At 33.3% G+C, this 20,092-nt stretch overlaps 1 protein-coding gene across 4 annotated transcripts; it reads left to right on the top strand.

The window, feature by feature from the left end:
• Window positions 1-661: 661 nt before the first annotated feature.
• Window positions 662-17,540, top strand: LOC147071026 (adipocyte plasma membrane-associated protein Hemomucin-like). Of its 4 annotated transcripts, none has more exons than XM_085948433.1 (6): window positions 662-859; window positions 2,558-2,763; window positions 4,368-4,653; window positions 14,988-15,181; window positions 16,207-16,418; window positions 17,021-17,540. In XM_085948433.1, exons 1-6 carry the CDS (start codon window positions 750-752, stop codon window positions 17,246-17,248), a joined length of 1,236 nt encoding a protein of 411 aa, XP_085804559.1. In that variant the 5' UTR covers window positions 662-749; the 3' UTR covers window positions 17,249-17,540. The 4 variants fall into 4 exon arrangements, with proteins under 4 accessions (XP_085804559.1, XP_085804560.1, XP_085804562.1 ...); XM_085948434.1 differs by lacking the exon at window positions 662-859 and adding an exon at window positions 2,314-2,479; XM_085948436.1 differs by lacking the exon at window positions 662-859 and adding an exon at window positions 2,314-2,479 and having other exon boundaries at window positions 4,358-4,653; window positions 17,021-17,536.
• The last annotated feature ends 2,552 nt before the right edge of the window (window positions 17,541-20,092 follow it).

Genomic DNA, 20,092 nt, shown 5'->3' on the forward strand with positions numbered 1-20,092 from the left:
ATTACAATAAAGGTGATATTGCTATAAATTCGTGATGATTTTTGTTGGGTCTGCCGAATGGTTCGGTTGGAACGGGTTCGCTCAAATGAACATTGACATTAGAAACACTGCTCTAACGCCATTACAATAAAGGTCATATTGCTATAAATTCCCGATGCGTGATATCGCATAATGGAAATTGCGTGACCTCTACCTATACATGCGAACGAGCGAATTTACTTGCTAGCTACTGTATTGAGTGCGTCGTCCATTAATAATGTCATTGTGAGGGAACGATTAAGAAGAAAAGAAAAAAGATAAAGATAGGTACCAAATTAATTTTCAATACAATTTGAGACGAAAAGATGAAGGGAATAGTATTCTAAGTTGGCCTAAGGGCGACACCTATGGACATCTGTCAGCAAGGTTTCACTTTCCCAGGAATTTTACTCTTCAAAAGTCTTTTAAGTATCCTGCATATTGTGAGCCTATGCTTTGTTGCCAAATGATTGGAAAGTCACATTAGTGCTCCATAAAAGCTAGTATTTGTTTGAAAAGAACCAGTTTTCTTTGTTAAGTAATATTAAAACAAAGATGTTTATTATATTGTGGTTGCATACCTACGTCATATTGTAATCAAATATGCTTATCAAATTACATTACTTTCCGTTTTTTCTGTCCCGTAGAAATCCTTGGAAAACATTCATTTGCAGAAGACCTGTTGAAAAGTTAAATGGTATTTCTTGACTAGGATTTACATTAGATTGAAAATGGTAAAATTTTTACTCGGGGGGTTTCGCATTTTGGAATTAATATTGTTTAGTGTCTTTGTGTTAATTGCACTAAAAATTCCTGCAGATGGTGAATATCATCCTTATAAGTAAGTTAATTATTTTGTTTTTTTACCATAAATATATATTAGGTGTTTTTACCACCCTAAATCTTTTTTTTAACATGTGTCACTTCTTCAAAGGTCATTTTGGTGATTCCCTTCCTATATCTTGCTATTTGGAATAGGAAACTTTAGTTAGAACTAAAATCTTCTGTAGTGATTTCCTTCTTTTTCCAGGCGTGCAATTCTTTATGTTATTTCCTTGGATTATCAGTTATCAGGAGCAGTGTTCCCAGTTGTCATTTAGAAATATAATATGCTAGATGGGGTAAAAGCTACTTGGGGTAAAAAATTGCAAGAATGATCATACATACTATCACCGGCCTTCTTGCGCTTAGGCGGAGATGGCAGACCGTGATAATGTCATAGTCAAAGAAGCGGGGGTGGGGGACAGAAACGCAAGGTGTATTTTGTCGAGGCTGGTTTATTTTTTGTAAATACAGGGTATCGTCGTGGCGGTGGGTTGGTAATGGCGATTTGGCGGGCTGCAGACGTGGTGTCGCGGGCTTGGCTGCTTGGGCTTCGCATCCGAGGCGAAGCTGGCCTTTCGGCGTCCGATGCAAGAGTCCGTGCTTGCGGCTTGGCGATCTGCCGATGTCAGATGTGGTCTTTTTGGCGGGAGATGAGTCTTGGCTTCGCGTCCGAGGCGAGCAGAGACGATGCTCGCTGTCCGGCGGCCGAGGCAAGAGCAGAGATCCTGGCTGTTCGGCTTTTTGGCGGGAGATGCTAGCTGTTCGAGGTCCGAGGCAAGAGGGTTTTTGCGGTCGATGCTGCTCGTTCGGCGTCAGGGGAAAGAGAGCGAGATTTTTCGTGCGCGTCCAACTGTCAGGCGGCGTCATGTTCGTCCGTCGGTCGGGAACCTCCCTGTTTTACCGACGGATTGACTAGTGGCGGCGCGAGCGGCCGTTTTCGACAGGCCGCGTCTGTTTTGGCGGGAGCGCTGACGAATTTGAATTTTTGAGGAGGCGGGCTCTACTTGGCCGAGGGTTGCGAGAACCGCGAAGAGTAGACGTAGGCTGTGATGTAATGGGAAAGTTGATGGTTCGGTCCGCCTTTTGAGGTAGTCTCCTGTGGAAGACTTCCATCTGGTATCAATACATTAGATAATATTCCACTTACACGAGTGAGTTACTATGTCGTCTCTGTTCTGGCAGAACACACTAACTGGAGAATACTAGTTTTGAGTAATTTGACTTTGAAGTTATTAAAATGTTTGAAATAATAGTCTATCATGTGATTTTATTAAGTAACCGTAAAAAGGATGTCTTTAAAATAAAGACTGCTTATTTATTAGGAAGGTTGCCAGACGGTAATGTTTGAAATAAGGAACATTTTGGTACTAACTCAATATGTCATTTTTTCGAATAAGTGTTTTCTGCCAGAACAGTGACGATGTGATCTCAATTCACTATTAAGACAAAATATGAATTTAGACAGATAGCATATATTGCCAGAATATACTTGTTATGGCACTATGTATCAATCTGAATTAATACATTTAATATCACTGTATTTATATGCGTATCCTGTAATTTTAACGGTTAGTTTTCTTTGTTGGTAGGTTATCACCGAGAGAGGTAGGTTATCGCCGAGAGAGTTATTGTGAATGTAATACATTGTTTCATCCATGTAAATACATGAATTTGACCTCAAAATATATGTTGTTTCTCAATAAATTTATTGCAGGATTGATCCGGCTGATGAACTCGAAGGAGAGTATGAATTAAACACGTTACTGAATGGGGCCGACCAATTGTATGCAGGATTATTGAAAGGACCCAACAGTTTAGTTTCGATAGACGATGAACTGTACACCGGTCTACACGGCGGACATGTTGTCAAACTCATTGGAGACCGCGTTGAAAAGATCAGCAAATTTGGACAGCCCTGCGGTATGTATATCACACATACATCTTGCATTATCTGTGTATATTATCATATTGCCACCCCTCGGCCTTCGTAGCGCAGTATGTAAGGCACTGGCCTGTCAACCAGGGGATCCATGTTTGAAACTCGGTGAAGTCACAATTAGGGAATCCAATCCCGAGCCAAAATTCTGATCCTGGGATTTCAGGATTACAATTTGACAATCCCGGGATCCCGAGACTGGTCCCGGGACTGGCATTTTTTTCCATTGTTAATATAAAAAAATTATATTTACAAATAACATTGATAAAATCGGTCAAAAATAAATCTAGTATAATTTATACTATTTAAGACATTTATTGTTAATATTGCATATGTTCAATCTTGGAAATACATAAGTTGAATGGAGTAAATAATATTGTAATATAAATAATATTGTGAATTTAATATAAGATTGCTGTTTCTGATAGTAAAGACTTAATGAATGGGTTAGCGAGATTTAAAATAGTAAAGCAAATCATGGTGTACTTATGGCCTTTCCGCTTCATAAATCTAATTAGTCAGCCAAATATGAAACTACCATAAAACGTATGAGATCATGTTCGAATTACTTTGTTAATAGTGCGAAGCATTGTTTTTTCCAATCTTTCTAATTTTTATTAATTTATGTGAAAAAATAAAATGAATCGGCAACTTACACATGGGTATAAATCAAACTTCATTCAAACTCAGTTTATTTCTAATGTTGTTATTTGTTATTAAAAGTACCTATTTTTTCTGTTATATTTTCGTTTTAATTTTATTTTCCATAAAAATTGATAAAAAAATCAATCCCGAATGTTTCGGGATTATGTTTATCAATCCCGGGATTCGTAGGTATCGAAAATAGCTCAGGATCCCGGGGTTGGAATTCCTAGTCGCAATTTTATCATTTTTGAGTTAAATATACTGTGTGATTCTAAAGGCATTATTCTATATAAAGAAAAATAGTTGGCTATCAAATGTCACTTTAAACCATGTGAAAATCACTGATAAAGTTGACTGTTGGTGTCATAACTCACATTTTTCAATGAATAATGTGAGTTCTATCGTCAAGGCCTTTCTAACCAATCAGGGAGCTCTATTTCTCATAGTGAGCTGTGTGTTTGCAGCCTTAGGAGTATTATATAATATATTTAAAAAAAATAATGTAAATCGTCTCACTGACTCATTAATATTCAAGGGAGTTCAACACTTTTCTTCTAATTACAAAAAAATAGTGCTCTGTTATTCTCTTATCTATCTATATCTGATTATCTCAAAACTTGATTTTTGGAATATGTGAGTTATAACTGTAGGCAACTCAACTCATTTATGTGATTTTCTTGAGGCCCGGGTGTTTGTGATTATTTGTCTTCTATTACTGAATACATTACTGTCATCGGGCCTAATATCCTGTTGTAGTATCAAACAAATATTTATATTTACAACACGATTCAAGAGGCGTCTACGATCCCCTCTATCTGTAATGAGTTCCCTCCGCTATCATAATTCACAAGGATGTTGTGCTTATTCGTAATATTCAGCCTCAGAAAATAAACTTACAACAAAATGATTGAATATGTTAATGAACTTTAAAAGCTTTCAACAGATGGTATATGGCAGGAATCTAAGTGCGGGCGACCGTTTGGTCTGACGGCGGATGCGCTGGGAAATCTGTATGTGGCCGACGCCTATTATGGCATTTGGAAAGTTAATGTCACAGACGGAAATAAAGAAAACATTCTCCAAAATGACGTGAAGATAAACGGAAAAATTCCAAAAATATACAATGGCATCAGTGTTGCTAAAAATGGTGACATCTATTGGACAGATTCTTCGACTGTTGTAGATATTCAAAATGGGTTATATTCGATGTTTATGGATGGCACCGGAAGGTAATTTATTTTTTTATTTGGAAAACATTAGGTATCAATGACTTAACCTTTTCACAACCGTATTTAATATTGGGCAAAATGAATAGATTTGATTGTCATTAAAATAAAATTAGATATTATGTAAGTAATTACGTAAAAAAAAATTTAGATTTAAAAGAAATATATTTTTATCTTCTATAGTTTCTGAGAACATGAGTCCTTCTCTGAGAACATGACGTCGCTATAGGATTTGTTTCCCGAATAGACCAAATGTCAATTTTACAGGAGACGAAAAACAAATTTCATTGTCGTATATTTTAATATCAGTAGATGTATCAATCATTCTTTCTATACTGTATGATTGCAACATTATCTAAGAATAGATTTCAAGAATAATATACTGGTATAAATCATTAAATGCACAGAAAATGCGTTTTATTTACAAGTACTCACTGTGGATATTCGGGAAATTTATAGCGCTCTCTCAGAATAATGGATATTTGGGACAAAACATGGACGTTCGGGATTTAAGACCGTAGCGTATTGCTGCACGGCCCACGGATTACTGAGTGGTCAAAAAGTACGCGCCTCAAATGTTATATTTATTTACACGATAATTGTTAATAATTACTTCTACTATTTAAATACTTAATGATCGTAATTACCCAAGTTCGTATGTAATAATAACATGCGGCAATCGCTTTTTCGGTTTTATTTCGGATTAAGTAATAAAATAGTTAACTATTTTTTTATTGAACGAATAATTCACAAGATTTAAGAATGTACCATTCTAATAATTGAACATACTTATATAATTTTTTTAAATCACTTCTGAGAAAATATATTATAAGGCATCTACTACTTCAATTACTAACCGACGTCACGGTCATTTCTCCAATATATTTTATGATGGTACGTACTCGTACTTGCTAACAATTTTATATTAATACTTTTTCAAAAAAAAAAAGAATCTATTTATATATATCTGTATATTATTATATCTATATATTTCTATAATTGACAATTAAACTTATTACAAACCACCAAATAAATATTATATATTTACTATTGTAAGGAATAACAACACAAAATAATAGCATGTATAAATTAATTACCATTGGCTGCTAATATTAGGTAGGTACCAATATCCTAAGTATATAATATCCACCAAATAAATAGTTACTAACATACATATAAAATTAAATTAACTATCAGCGCATTCAAAAATAAATAATAGCATCGTCTTTATTTTCATAGAAATACCTAGATTAAAAGTAAAATAAAGACAAACAATGTTTGATTAATAATAATTTGAAATAATAATTTTTTTTTACGTCATAGTAGTTGCCGGGTCATACTGTAGAATTCATATAACCGTTGGGATTTTGTGTCATTTATCAAAACAAAATGCAGTTATTTAGGTTAAAATACTCACTTCCACAACTCTACTGTAAGTTCAGGGCGAACTGATGATGTATCAGCTATGAATGATCTCTTCAAATTTGATGAATTCACTATTAAAACAATAGTAACGTTAAAAACAATATCAATAAGACGAAATTTGAAAGAAGTCTCCGGACAGCCGAAAAATATGAAAGTGGGCGTGATTGTTTTAGAGCTAGACAGTGTGAATGTGGGAGCAAGATGCACGGCGTGAGCGCGGTTTGATTGGCTAAAGTCATATTCGAGAAATAAACACTCAGCCAGAGATATATTTCGACCGAAATTAACTTGGATATTCAGGTACGAATAGTTGGACATTCGGGAGAACACCACGGAGTAATTGTAACTGAACATGGCGTATTCGGGTTTTTTAAAAAAATATCTCTGTTCCTAGATAAAAATATATTGTTTTTATAAATGATTTCGGTAGAGTTCGATAAAAGAAATTGAACTGCATTAAAATGTCGATTTCGACAAAAATGGATATTCGGCAAACAAATACTAAAGCGACGATGAGAAGGACATAATCATGATGAAGTAAAACAACAAGCTGGTAAATATTGGGAAATCTAAAATACATAGTCATTTTTTTATTCATGTATTCGTTATCAAAATATAATTTGTAAAATTAAAAAAAATAAAGTATTTATTATATTTTATTTTTAAATTTACAAGAAATTTAATACAATAATATACAAATAAATAATAATTAAAGTAGTGAATGACATAATTGTGCCAAAATCTGTCAATGATTGGGAATTTCAGTACGACGGCATCCTCAAAAATACAATATTTTTGTATTAATTGAGTTAGCATTTACTTGGTAGAATTCCATTTTACAAGAAATGAAAATATAATTAATATTAAATTCTACAGGTTTTTAAAAAGGTTTGTCGATAACTATTTCGGTTGTAACACCATTACCAAGACTATTCAGATAGGCCGCTTGCCCTTGCTTAAATACTAGACGTGTATAGATAGAGACAGAATACATTCTCTTACTCGTTCTAGCAATATTATGAATTTGTACACTTATTATTAATTTTAATATTATTAATACTTTGAAAACCCTAAGTGGGTTTTTTAATGGATATCAAAATTTCAAATTTCAACTAAATTTCAAAATTTCTACCAAGTAAATGCTAACTCAATTAATAAATTGAAGATGGCGGATATAGCCATCCAAGCAAGTTTTTATAGACGTTTAAAACTTAAGCATAGAATCACGGTACAGAACGTGTGGTTTAATGAGCAGTGCATTAAGTATAAAGTGTCCCTAAGTTACATCCAAATCAAGACAAAATCTACTAGTGCAGCAGGTAAAACTGCTATCAACAGAGCAAAAACGACTTGGCTGAAGGCAGAGATCCGGGAGGGTATGAGGAAACGTGATAATCTTTTACATTATATTAAACTTCTTCATTCAGAATTATCCTTTAAACTTCATCAAATTGAATTCGATACATTAGACAATGCCATTCGCGAAGAGATTAGCCAAATTATATTTGATAAATTTCAGAAACACTGTCGTAAACTTAAAAAACTAACAGAATCTCATAACGTTAACGTAGAATCAACATCAAAATTCATTGTTAAACAAATTAAATTTTATGAAAAAACAATTAACTTGTCTAATGTTACATTTTCTAATCAAGAAATGCAACTTTTGAACAAAGGATTTAAATACCAAATCCCACAGTTGCCATCTAAGAAACAACTGGAATTACTAGCAATCGACACTGAAATGGCGTTAGCTATAGCTGATAACAATAAATTACTTAAACATACAACAACTAAAATGATTTCGGATGCATTGCACACGAAGAAACGCGAGGTCAATAATGACGAAATTTCACATCTTAAATCTATTAAAAATAAAGTTAAAGATTACGACTTGGTGATCACCAAGGCAGATAAAGGCAACTCTGTTGTAATTATAAACACAGCAGACTATTTATAAAAAGTTAATAACTTTCTTAATCCGCGTGAGTTTGTTAAACTCAATAAAGACCCTACGTCTAAAATCGCATCTAAAGTTAAAACATTAATAAATGATTGCTCTATCACTTTCCCTACCAAAGCTATCAAACGTAGTGTTACTCTTATGAATCCTATGGCACCCTTACTATATGGTCAACCGAAGATACATAAGACTAATATTCCTATTAGGCCCGTGGTATCATATACGAATACGCCAACAGTCAAATTAGCATATTATATCAACCCATAGCTTACGGGCCGCACAAAATTGTGTTTTTGCTAATTACTTTTCAAATGCAAATTAACACGTTAATTACAAAATTAATTAAAAGGACCCGTAAGCATTGTGTTAATAAAATTTTTAAACATCTTACAAATTTCAAAGCCAAAAGAAGCATAGAAAATTCAGTTGACTTAATTAATAAAATAAATACCATAGATTTACCTAGCAACTGTAAGCTGGTATCATTAGATGTAACCAGTTTATTTATTAATATTCCAGTTAAAGAATGTTTAGAAATAGTGTACGAAACACTAGAAAAAGCTAAAGTACACCCATTCGAGTTAGAAGAAATTTATTCTTTAATGAAATTATGTGTAGAAAATAACTATTTCTCATTTAATTCAGAGTTTTATAATCAACTTGACGGAGTCCCTATGGGGTCTCTTTTAAGTCCTTTGCTCGCAAAACTTTTTATGGACAAATTCGAATCGGAATCACTTAAAATAGACTCAGTAGCTGATATATTATATTACCATAGATACGTAGATGATATTTTGATTTGCTGGAAAGGAACTGACCGTCAACTAAACTCGTTCGTCAAAAGGGCTAACGCATTGCACTGTAATATTAAATTCACGGTCGAAGTAGAGATAGAAAACAGAATTAATTTTCTAGACCTCACTATTCAGAGGGTTAATAATATACATAACTTTAAAATATCGTCGTTGCACAAAAAAAACCTCCGATGTGCAAAAATCTTGTTTTGAGATAAAGACAAAAAACAGTTTTAAAAAATCAAGAGAATGATTTTTAATTTAATAGTACTGCATTTTTTTGGAGTAATATTAATTACACTATTTCAGTTGTTAAAATGATCGATAATGTTTATCAGTTTTACATTAAAAGAAATAACATGTTTACACCACATAGGAGGTAAGTGTTGCACAATTTTGGCACATTGGAGATATTTATTATGCGTTGTCATTGTTGTTTTGAGATAAAGACAAAAGACAGTTTTAAAAAATCATTTTGAATTTAATAGTACTGCAGTTTATCGGAGTAATATTAATTACACTCTATCAGTTGTTAAAATGATCGATAATGTTCATCAGTTTTACAATAAAAGAAATAACATGTTTACACTGTCACATAGGAGGTAAGTGTTGCACAGTTTTGGCACATTGGAGATATTTATTATGCGTTGTCATCCTTGTACAACACTTTATACCATAACTTTATAAGAAGAATCAATGAGAAAATTGAAAAAAGCCATACTATTATTTAAATTGTATTATTAGATTATCCTTATTTATTCAATAATTTGGAAAGGCTCATTGTTAGCGGAAATATCGAGGGTCGACACGGGAGAGGAAAGTCGCCAACAAGATGGTCCGACCAAGTGTAGTACACTACGCGGCTTTCAATACCTTCAACTATGCAAAGCGCAGGGATCGCTGAAGAGATGTTACTAGGACATTTCCAAAGAGTCACGATCTTAAACAATGAGGGATACGAAAACGAAGAATGTGCTACCTATTCAAAAGTATTGCTCTCGTTGCTAAAATTGAATAGATACTAAAAGAAAAATTGAAAATGTGAATTTGAATATTAAAAGAAAAAATCTAATATTAACGGAATACTGGAAGTTATCTATTGTTTCTTATCTGGCTTATATTTTAGAGTGTCATAAAAGATGCGATGGTTTCTATCAATTACATCCTTCAACTCTTGAAGGTGCTTATATTTTGATTCATATATGGATAGAGGCTCAGTATACAATATCTCCACTCGGTAGATATTTTAAGCCACGAATGTCAACAACTGCTGGATCACCAACTTTCATTACCGGGCGAAGTGAAGATAGATTTGTTTTTAAATCGTCATATTTTTTGAAACAATCGTAATGTGTAGAATTTACTTTGTATGGATGACTAGGCCGAGCTAAATGCATTCTCGCAATGTAAACGGAAGGTGAGAAAATTGGCGGCTTAAAATAATGTTCTAAAGTTGAATGCACAGCGTCTGCCTCAATTATAGTGTGCCCTTTTTCTAGATACAACTGTTCTATCACTTTATTGTGGGATTTTGCGAAATCGCTCAATGCACTCCCAAGAACATTGTTCCTATTTTGATAGTTACAACCATCCGACATCATTACAATTTTTTCGTATTCATTGGACAATTTCCTTAAATAGTCAATAATGCAAGATGTGTATTTGTTACATTACGATCTGCTTCATGCCAAGCATAAAGAATTACATCTGCATCATTTAACTGATAGATGGTAAAGTTGTGAAGTTGAAATATGCGGATTGCAATATGGATGGTTGAAATATGCGAAATATTTGTAATATGCGGATGACGCTAATATCTTCGGACATAGCAAAACACTTTGCAAATCCATGGTGATAAACATTCTTTTGCTGTTGGCACATTCTTTGGCTTCACTTTTGGCAATACGACGTTCTTCTTTTTTCTTTATGTGTAATTCATAATCTTCTTCGTTTACATTGCCGAGCTTAAATCCGAAACATAAATTACACTGGTCTTTTCTAGGCCTGTGGATTGAAATTTTTTCTTCATGTAGTATTTTACTAAAAATATTTCGATTAACGGCGTCAAGATTATTCTCCAAACACCATTCTTTATATATATGTTATGCATATGCAGAATGGATATAAAATTTGACTCCACATACTTTCTATTGGAAGAAGCTCTACAATAGTGGCTGGGTACTAAAGGTATTAGATTGAGCCATTTCCTGACGTCCTTGAGTTTATCTTGTCGATGTCCCTTGGTAAATGATACTTCATATACACTGCTTAGAGTACTGTTTTCTATATAGTTATTTGGAAGACGTATTATATCATTATGTTTTGTCCATCGTTTATAAATATCTTCTTTTATGCCAAGTGTGTTAAGGAAAAAATTCTTAAAAGGAAAGAAATATCTCCGCAAAGTAAAGAATATTTACTTTTAGGTGTGGTCATAATACGACCACAACGGCCCACAAGCCTTCTTCACGGTATATCTTTTGTTTTTTTCCCTTCTACAACTTTCTGTCCGGTATACGATTTTCCGAGAAGTCTTTTCGTTTGGTTTTTTTTTACTTTTAATGTCCAAATTAAGCATTAAAACAAAAAGAAGGACGACGAAATTGATGAATAATACATGTATATCATAAAAATAACTTACCTCAAAGTATCTTACTGCAAAGTATCTAGAATAACAGCTTATTTATATCACGAATAACACACATTTAGCAACTGATAGTTTATCGGCGCAATATTAGCGTATAACTCATTAGCTCCGATGTGCCGAGTGCGTGCACAACAATACCTCCAATGTGATAAGTCAGCACATCGGAGATTTATCCACTTTTAAATATGAGACCCATCACATTGGAGGTTTAGTTTTTCGAAAATAACTTTAAACCAAAAAGTGATATCACATTGGAGGTTCTTGTCAACGATGCAGAAAAAATCGTAGAATATTTTTGCATCAAAAACCAATTTTCGTAAAAATGGCACATTGGAGGTTTTTTTTGTGCAACGACGATATATAGAAAACCCACCTACACTGAAACTACTATACATAAAGGATCGCAACATCCATGGATTCATAAGTTGGCGGCATACCATGTCATGATCCACAGGCTAGTTAGCGTACCCATGAACAAATTAGATTTTAAGGATGAACTACATACGATTAAACAAATAGCCTTAAGTAATGGATATGCAACATCAATGGTAGATAAAATATTATATAAAAAACAACTTAAATTAGCTAGATCAACAATATACCCTAACGTTAAAGATTCAAATCGTTATTACAAGTCCATTGCTTATCACGGCAATATTTCAGACAAAATTTATCAAGAAATTAAACATAGCGTTAACGTAGCATTCAAAGCTAATAATAATTTAGGATTAAACTTAAAAAATAGTAAAGATAAAATCAACAAACTGGAGAAAAACGGAGTTTATAAAATAACATGTGGCACATGTAGTCTATGCTACATTGGTCAATCTAGCAGGTCAATAAAAACTCGTTTCGAAGAACACCTCCGGTCTTTCAGGAACGGTAAAACAGATTCTCAGTTTGCTAAACATTTGATATAGCACTGATGAGTAGGTATTAAAATTGACCAATAGTTAAAATTTGTCGCAATTAGTATGTCACCTCGTGGCATAGTGGTAATGCACGGATCAGGGCGTAAACCTGGGAGATACGGGGTTCGATTCCCTGTCGGGTTGGCTTACTTTTTTTCAAAAAAGATTTTTTCTATTGGTTATAATAAATAATCTCTCAGAAAGTGTTTTTCAAAATTATATATGTTCAATAATCAGAATGATATATTCTTAAATCTTGTGAATTATTCGTTGAATAAAAGAAACAGTTAATTACAATATCTTTATTCAGTCACTTCAATATAAAATTAATAACCGTGATGCATAGAGAGACTACCATTTTAATATAGCTTAAATCATTCATGCCAATTTTTTTATTATCAACAGAGATACCAGTTATCATAATTTTGTTCTTATGACTCCTTTATCTAAGGCTGTATGTATACTAACTGTGGTTTTACGTGATAGACCTTCTCTTAGTGTATGCGAATATAAATTGTGGTATAAAAGTTATGAAAGATCTATATTTACTTATACGGGGTATAAAAAGAAAGTCAGCTGTTTGTTCCACTAGAACTAACCTGCCATTGGTAATGCCAATTGGTGGGAAATAGCTGTGTTCAATCAAAATGCTTTGGATATTGATATATTCCACCTACGATTGAGTTTAGATCATGGATGGCCAACCTTTTCAGCAGCAAGGCCAGATTCTAAAAATGAGATTTCCTACTGGGCCGCAAAACCGATTTTTTTATAATACAAAACAAAAAAGAAATATAGATTATATATATCAATAAAATAAAACAAAAATCAGAATCAAACATATTTATTAGATTAGACTTTTTTTTAAATGATAAAAAATAAGCAAAATAATATAAAAATAATAAATTTTAGTAAGAAGTTTGATTTTGTGTGGCAGAACTAAGTGCATCAATATCGATATCGAGTGAGGTTGTTCCTACACGCAAACAGTTTTCCAAATGCACATCAGTAATTTGTGTTCTCACTCGGGATTTGATATGCTTCATCCGACTAAAAAGCTGTTCACACGTGTAAGTGTTTCCAAATAGCGAAGTCATCATTAGAGCAAGTTTGTAAAATGTAGGATATTTCTCCTTGTCCAAATATGTTTTGTAAAACTCTTCCAAACCAACATGATGGAATTTCTTCTTTAACTGTTCATCGCAACTGGTTCAACAACTCTTTAACTGTTCAACGCAATTTACAAATGGAACAATGTTCCATTTGTAAATTTCCTGGTAATAAATTCACGTCTACAGAGAATGGCGTAACAAATGCAGCAAAAAGCGCACAGTGCTTTTTAAAATCTCGAGCCAATATCGAATCTCAATTTGCGAAATTAGCACATCTAGCGGTAGGTAGCATTTGATATTATTTTTATTTTCTCACTGCTCCACGGGCCACAAGTTGACACCCAGCGAGCCACATGCGGCCCACAGGCCGCGGGTTGGCCACCCATGGTTTAGATGGATGTTGTTTTATAAATTCTTAAAATAGGGTCTACTTAGTGTACACTCTTTATGAATTATGTATTTATGTCTTTGTACACTTTTTCTAATACTATTTTAATTTTTTTGTCATTTTTACATGTCACGTTATAAACATTTTGAATTTGTAATGTAAATAAGTAAATTTTAATTTGAATAACGTTGAAAAAGTGAATCCTATTGAAAATGTCCTGTATTCACATTCCCTAAATCTGGCCACCCTATGTAAAGGGTTATCAAATTAGTATTATAAATTTTTGAAACGTCAGCGGCCATTTTTTTCTGATTCCCAACCAAATTAACATTTATGTTCAGTATTGTATTGTATGGTAAATCATCATGGAAAGATACATAGTTGTAGAGCGTGTACAAATTGTTAAAATTTATTATGTACAACAATAATGAATCTATTCAAACTACGTTTCGAGTATTAGGTGAAATTTATGGTCAAAATAATCAACCTATAGGACTTACTATTCGTAATTTTAAATTCGAGTCAAATGCTAATGTAATATGTGATGTTAAGAATCAAATCCGTCAAAATCGTAAACGTATTGCTGAAAATATTGATGTTGTGAATCAAAGAGTGGATGAAAATGATTGTGCGTCGAAATTTTACCAATTGGGCTTTAGAGCAATTTGAAACAGGCCTATTATTTCATGAAAAAATCATCTTCAGCGATAAAGCTCAGTTTTGGTTAAATGACTTAAATATGCGCAACTGTCACATTTGGAATGATGACAACCCACATGCTATTCTTGAAACACCTTTATATCCACAATAATTAACAGTTTGGCGTGGTTTATGGTCTGGTGGTGTAATTGGACTGTATGGTAATGCTGTTCTGTCAATGGAGATTGGAGAATGCTACAAAAATATGATTACTGATTTTTTCTGGCATGAATTAGAGTATTTTAATCTGGACGATATGCGGTTCCAACAAGTCGTACAGCTCATGGCACAATCAACCTATTGAGAGAAAAGTTCAGTTATATAATATCTCTTATTTGATAAGCCACACCCAGTATTATAAAGAAAAGATTTATGTATATTATTATATTTTTATCCAGGCTCATAAAATACGACTCAGCTAGTAAACAGTGTGAGGTACTGATGGATAAAATACTCTTCGCAAACGGCTTGGTTTTATCACCCGATGAGGACTTCATCATTGTCGCAGAGATGGCTGCCAGTCGGCTAATACGGCATTACATTTCTGGCCCAAAGCAAGGAATGACAGAAGTATTTCTAGACAGAATACCAGGTAAAATACCATCTATATTTAATTAATAATAATAATAGTCAACTACTTACTATGTTCACTCGTAATGTCCCTTATAGAATGGAGGTTATATCAAAAGACTTTATATGCGGAATGATCATTAGTCATTCGCTTGACCCATTGGCATATTACACTGAAACAGACACATTGAAAAATATGTATTTTTATCAGGTACAAGATCAAACCCGCGAGCTACGGCTGCTCTGCTTCTCAGACCACCGTGGATGCAAAATCTGTATTGTGAATGTAAATAAAAACTCTACCATAGTGTTCATACGTGTGTATCAGTAGCGAAGGGTGGAGGTAGGCTGTTAAGATCCAGCATAAATAGTGCACATCAAACTTTGTTAGTCAAACGTATTAGTTTTTATTGAACTAAGATTACAATTTACAGATGGTGTTGGTTAGTTTTTTAAAATCCATTAAACCCTGCCCAACCAAACCATATGACAAAATTGTGCACACTTTTTTATCCATGCTTATTTGTTTTCGTTGGATTAAGAATACATATTGTTGGTTCATTTTTTTTAAATTCATTAGGCCCTGCCTAAACTATAATAGATAAAAAATATTATTCTATCTATAAAATATCCAAAGTTATGAATGATTTAATTGCATAATTTTCGATATTTTAGAGATAGACGGAGTATTTTGTGACTATTATTTATTGTGGCTTGGTTTCGCAGGGTTTAATTGAATTTAAAAAATTAACTAACACCGTCTGTAAATTGTAGTCTTATTTCAATGAAAACAAATATGTATAATTGACAAAGTTTAGTGTGCACTATTTGTGGCGGATCTTAACAGCTTACCTCCACCCTTCGCCGACTGGTGTGTATAGACATAATAAGTTGAGTAATTGGCTAACATCCATTTCTGATAAAAACAAAAATCTGTTAATGCAACCTCCGCCATGTTAGCCCCAAATTACGATCTTCTTACGATCGAATATGTTTAAAAAAATGTTCATGTAAATAAATAAATTTGAATTTGCTTCTAATTAACAGGATTTCCGGGAAACCTAAGAATGCACGGCGAGTATATAATAGTACCCCTGGTGCATTCCAGAGACCGCTCTGAGCCCGTTCTCTTCCAGTATATATCACCTTACCCGCTTCTGCGCAAAGCTGTCATCCACACAATGGCAACAATTGAAAAGATATTTGATATTCTCAACAGGATTTGTCCTACTCAACTCTTTGAAAAAATCATGCACAAGGTAAATTGTGCAACCACCGAATATTTGAGATGCTAAGAATCAAAGGAGTACAAGTGACATACAAGTATTTAAAAAAAATCGTTGTGTACACGCGTTAAAAGTTATACTTATTTGACTTAACAAAACAAAAACAAAACTTGTGATAACCTAGATTCTTCGACTAGCTCTTAATTATCTTCTTAAATTACACACTCAAGAAAAACGGCCGCTTATTTGTTGGAGCGCCGTTGGTTTATTTCTATACACTTTAACTAAATTTATAATTAAATCTCATTGTTTTTATTTTTAAAGTGTCACTCTGATGTTTAATCGTTTGTTTAAGTAAGGAATTGCAAATGGCCGACAATAATAAAGTCGTTGCCTAGGCAACGGAACAGTTCTACTATCAAACTCGCGTTGTGTACAGCTGACTGATTCGCAGCTTGTTTCATACTGACGCGCACTTTCGTAACGGTATGCGCGCGCAGTTCTGTATTTCGCTCTCTACCAAAACGCCCCCAAAGAAGTATTACTTCAAAAAGAATTATCTAACCGCAATACTATAATTAAAGGCAATCTCATAGTGGTAAAGTAATGTACTGTATATTATATTTCTTTTGTAGATTGGCCATTTCGAAACAATATCCGTGTTCGCTCCCAAAAGAGTGACTGTTCTGATAGTAGACCTGGATGGAAATGTCATTGAATCGTGGCACAACCTCGACGAAAGCCTTGCAGCAATAAGCGACGTTCTGGTCTTCAAGGGACACCTATACTTTGGCTCACCTTATAATACTTATGTCGGAAGAGTGGCAATACCAAAGACTGACTTAAATTTTGGTCAGGCATAAAAAATAAAAGCACTCAGTCCATATCTAATTGTAGAAGCAATGATATCAGAAGAACATTGTGAAATAGTAGAATTATTTGTGTTATATGAGTTCCAGAAAAAAAATTATTATTATGTATTTTCATATATTTTTTTTTTATGACATGTAGAATTATTTTTGATATGCATATTCTGCAATGTGAAATAAATAAAATTGAAATAAACACCTATAAGATACATCTACATCATATTGTGGTAGTTATGTGGATATTATCCTTCAATAGGAATTATATATTTAATAAAAGCATCTAAATATATAAATCTTTCAATGACTACTTTATTAGGGCCCGTGATTGTACAATTCAATAGATAAAATTTTGTGACGCCCATAACTAAAATTCAATGTTTATTAATTGAATTTTAGACTTTACGGCAGTGATGACCAATCCGCAACCCACCATGGAATTTTTTGTAGCTCATAAAAGCAGTTTCTTAACCTGCGTTCTATGCAAGTATTTTCGGATACACTGCGAGCAAGCATTTTCCTTAATAAAAACTGAACAGGTCTCAACACAGAAACCTCAGTGATTGACTGACAGTAACAACTACATATCGTCGTTTCCATTGCAAAATTGTATATCTGCAAAATATGCGTTTTTGACATTTTTGTATAATTAAAACCGCAAAAATCACCTTTACACACATGCAAAATTACACAATTTACAAAAATTGCATTATCGATTAAATTATGAAAACCTTTTTTGAATTGATTCAAGTGCCATACATTTTGTAAACTGTTTTTATGCTCCCCTGAAAACTTGAGATTTTGCAGATATTCAATTTTGCAGATATTCAATTTTGCAATGGAAACGACGATATATTGAACCCAACTTCAAGACGCTTGCTGCTAGTGATCTCACTAGCGCTGGCACTGAGATCCATTTTGTAAATATGTACGTAATGTAAACCTATTCAATTTATTCACTGAAATAAAACTACATTGACAATCAGTAGAACCGCAATCCATCCATGCCAAAGCGTTTTCATCAGGATGGCAAAAATCCCTCCCATCCACACATCATATGCTGAAACAACGGGACATATCCTATGTGCGTATAGCATTCATAAGTAGAAATTAAATCCCTCTCCTTTATGTGCTAATTCCTGAGTATGCTATTGAGTTTTGCGTTGGGTATGTCTTCCCTGGTGAACTCTGCCATCTGAGTTGTTGAATACGTGTTGGCATTGACGAATTCTACCTCTGCCTCTCTAGAAGTAAAGGATTCCTGTCAATGTGGTTCTGTTTATGTGGATATCTCTATACTGTCGCCAAAATACTGCCGTCATACGAGTGGATGAATGTATAATTGAACCACTCAATAAAAATAAAACACAGAATTAGTTTATGATCATTTTATTTGGCAAAGCGCATTGTGTTATTTTATTAAAAAATAATTTAGTCTGTTATAAAAAACAAAAATCTTCCGACAGCAAAATGGAAATAATGATACATGCCATGAACATTAATGGCCTGGATTATTGCTTTAGAGGTTAGGTCTTGACCGTCTAGTATTGAATATGCATAATATTCAATGGATCACAATATGTGAAATTAATTATAGGTGTTTCTGGATTATTGCTTTAGAGGTAGGTCTTGCCCGTTTAGTGAATTTGCATAATATTCAATGGATCACAATATGTGAAATTAGTTAAAGATGTTTGTCAGGATCTTGCCGCTTATATCATACACCTAAATAAACTGTGGATTCTCAATTTACCAGGATAGATGGGAAAAAACATATATCCCGGATAATCCAAAACATATTGAAAATATTTAAAACTATATAATTATTATATTATCCACTACATGACATGTGTAGGAATATAATAATAGTAATGACCCCAGCGGGACTCGAACCCGCATCCACTGGATTCGCACTAATGTGCTTTATGTTTTAAAAGTTTCAATTACCTTTATTACCAACCGGTGTCAGGATCTCGCTAAATTTTAGTTATAGTGTACTTGCACTTACTAATAAATCTTGAAAAAAAATAGTTTATTGTAAAAAATTTTAATCATTTGAAGTGCAAAAACAATTATGGTAGAGCATTTTTATCTCTCACCCAATTAACACAACCCTGGTAAATTGAGAGTCATTATAAAAGTATTGTACATTCTGTAAAAATGAATTCTGCATGCAAATGGAAAAAGTATATACGTCTAAAATCACTATTTTTCAAGAGAGCCAAAGGGAGACAACTTTGTACGTGAATTTCTTATATTTTCTGTGTGAAATTCACTAATTCAGCGTCATTGATTTTATTTGACTTCTATTTATTTGGCAGATCCGACTCATTTAAAAAAAATTGAGACTTATTATTCTTGTCCTTTCGCACACAGAATAATACATCCAGTTAAAAGGTAATAAAATGATGATTACTGTCATATTATCAGACCTCTAATATGATAAATAAAACCAAATAACAGCTGATAGGATTGAGACACTATTTTGTAGCAAGATTTAGATTTATGATTGTCTATCACAGAAATTAAAGTGTTTTACAGTTTAACAAGCCGAGCGGAATCAAAGATTCATGACACTTCAAAATGATTAATAACTAAGCCGATTTGTGTATTTTTACAATAAATTAAATCATCAGCTTAACATTTATCTGTGAGTTAAATAATGCGGGATTGCAGTGTACAAGAGACGGATTTCCACTTGCTACTTTCCCATGACATCGATACTATTATATAGTATTTTGATAGCTTTAGAAATCATGAGACGTTTGTGAGACTGAAACATGAAAATTGAATTTTTACTTGCGCTCGGTTAATGAAATTGTTAAAACTTTGTATGTGTAT

The sequence above is a fragment of the Rhyacophila brunnea genome, unplaced genomic scaffold (genome assembly GCF_057557595.1).
Source record: "Rhyacophila brunnea isolate RB1 unplaced genomic scaffold, BYU_Rbru_1.0 scaffold_20, whole genome shotgun sequence".
Classification (NCBI taxonomy): domain Eukaryota; kingdom Metazoa; phylum Arthropoda; class Insecta; order Trichoptera; family Rhyacophilidae; genus Rhyacophila; species Rhyacophila brunnea.

What these genes read in the sequence shown, in the direction of transcription:
- LOC147071026 (XM_085948433.1), top strand. Translation starts at nt 750, where the DNA reads ATGGTAAAATTTTTACTCGGGGGGTTTCGCATTTTGGAATTAATATTG. An exon ending in TTTATGGATGGCACCGGAAG is followed by an intron (nt 4,654 to 14,987) that starts GTAATTTATTTT and finishes ATTTTTATCCAG; the next exon opens with GCTCATAAAATACGACTCAG. An exon ending in ATTTCTAGACAGAATACCAG is followed by an intron (nt 15,182 to 16,206) that starts GTAAAATACCAT and finishes TCTAATTAACAG; the next exon opens with GATTTCCGGGAAACCTAAGA.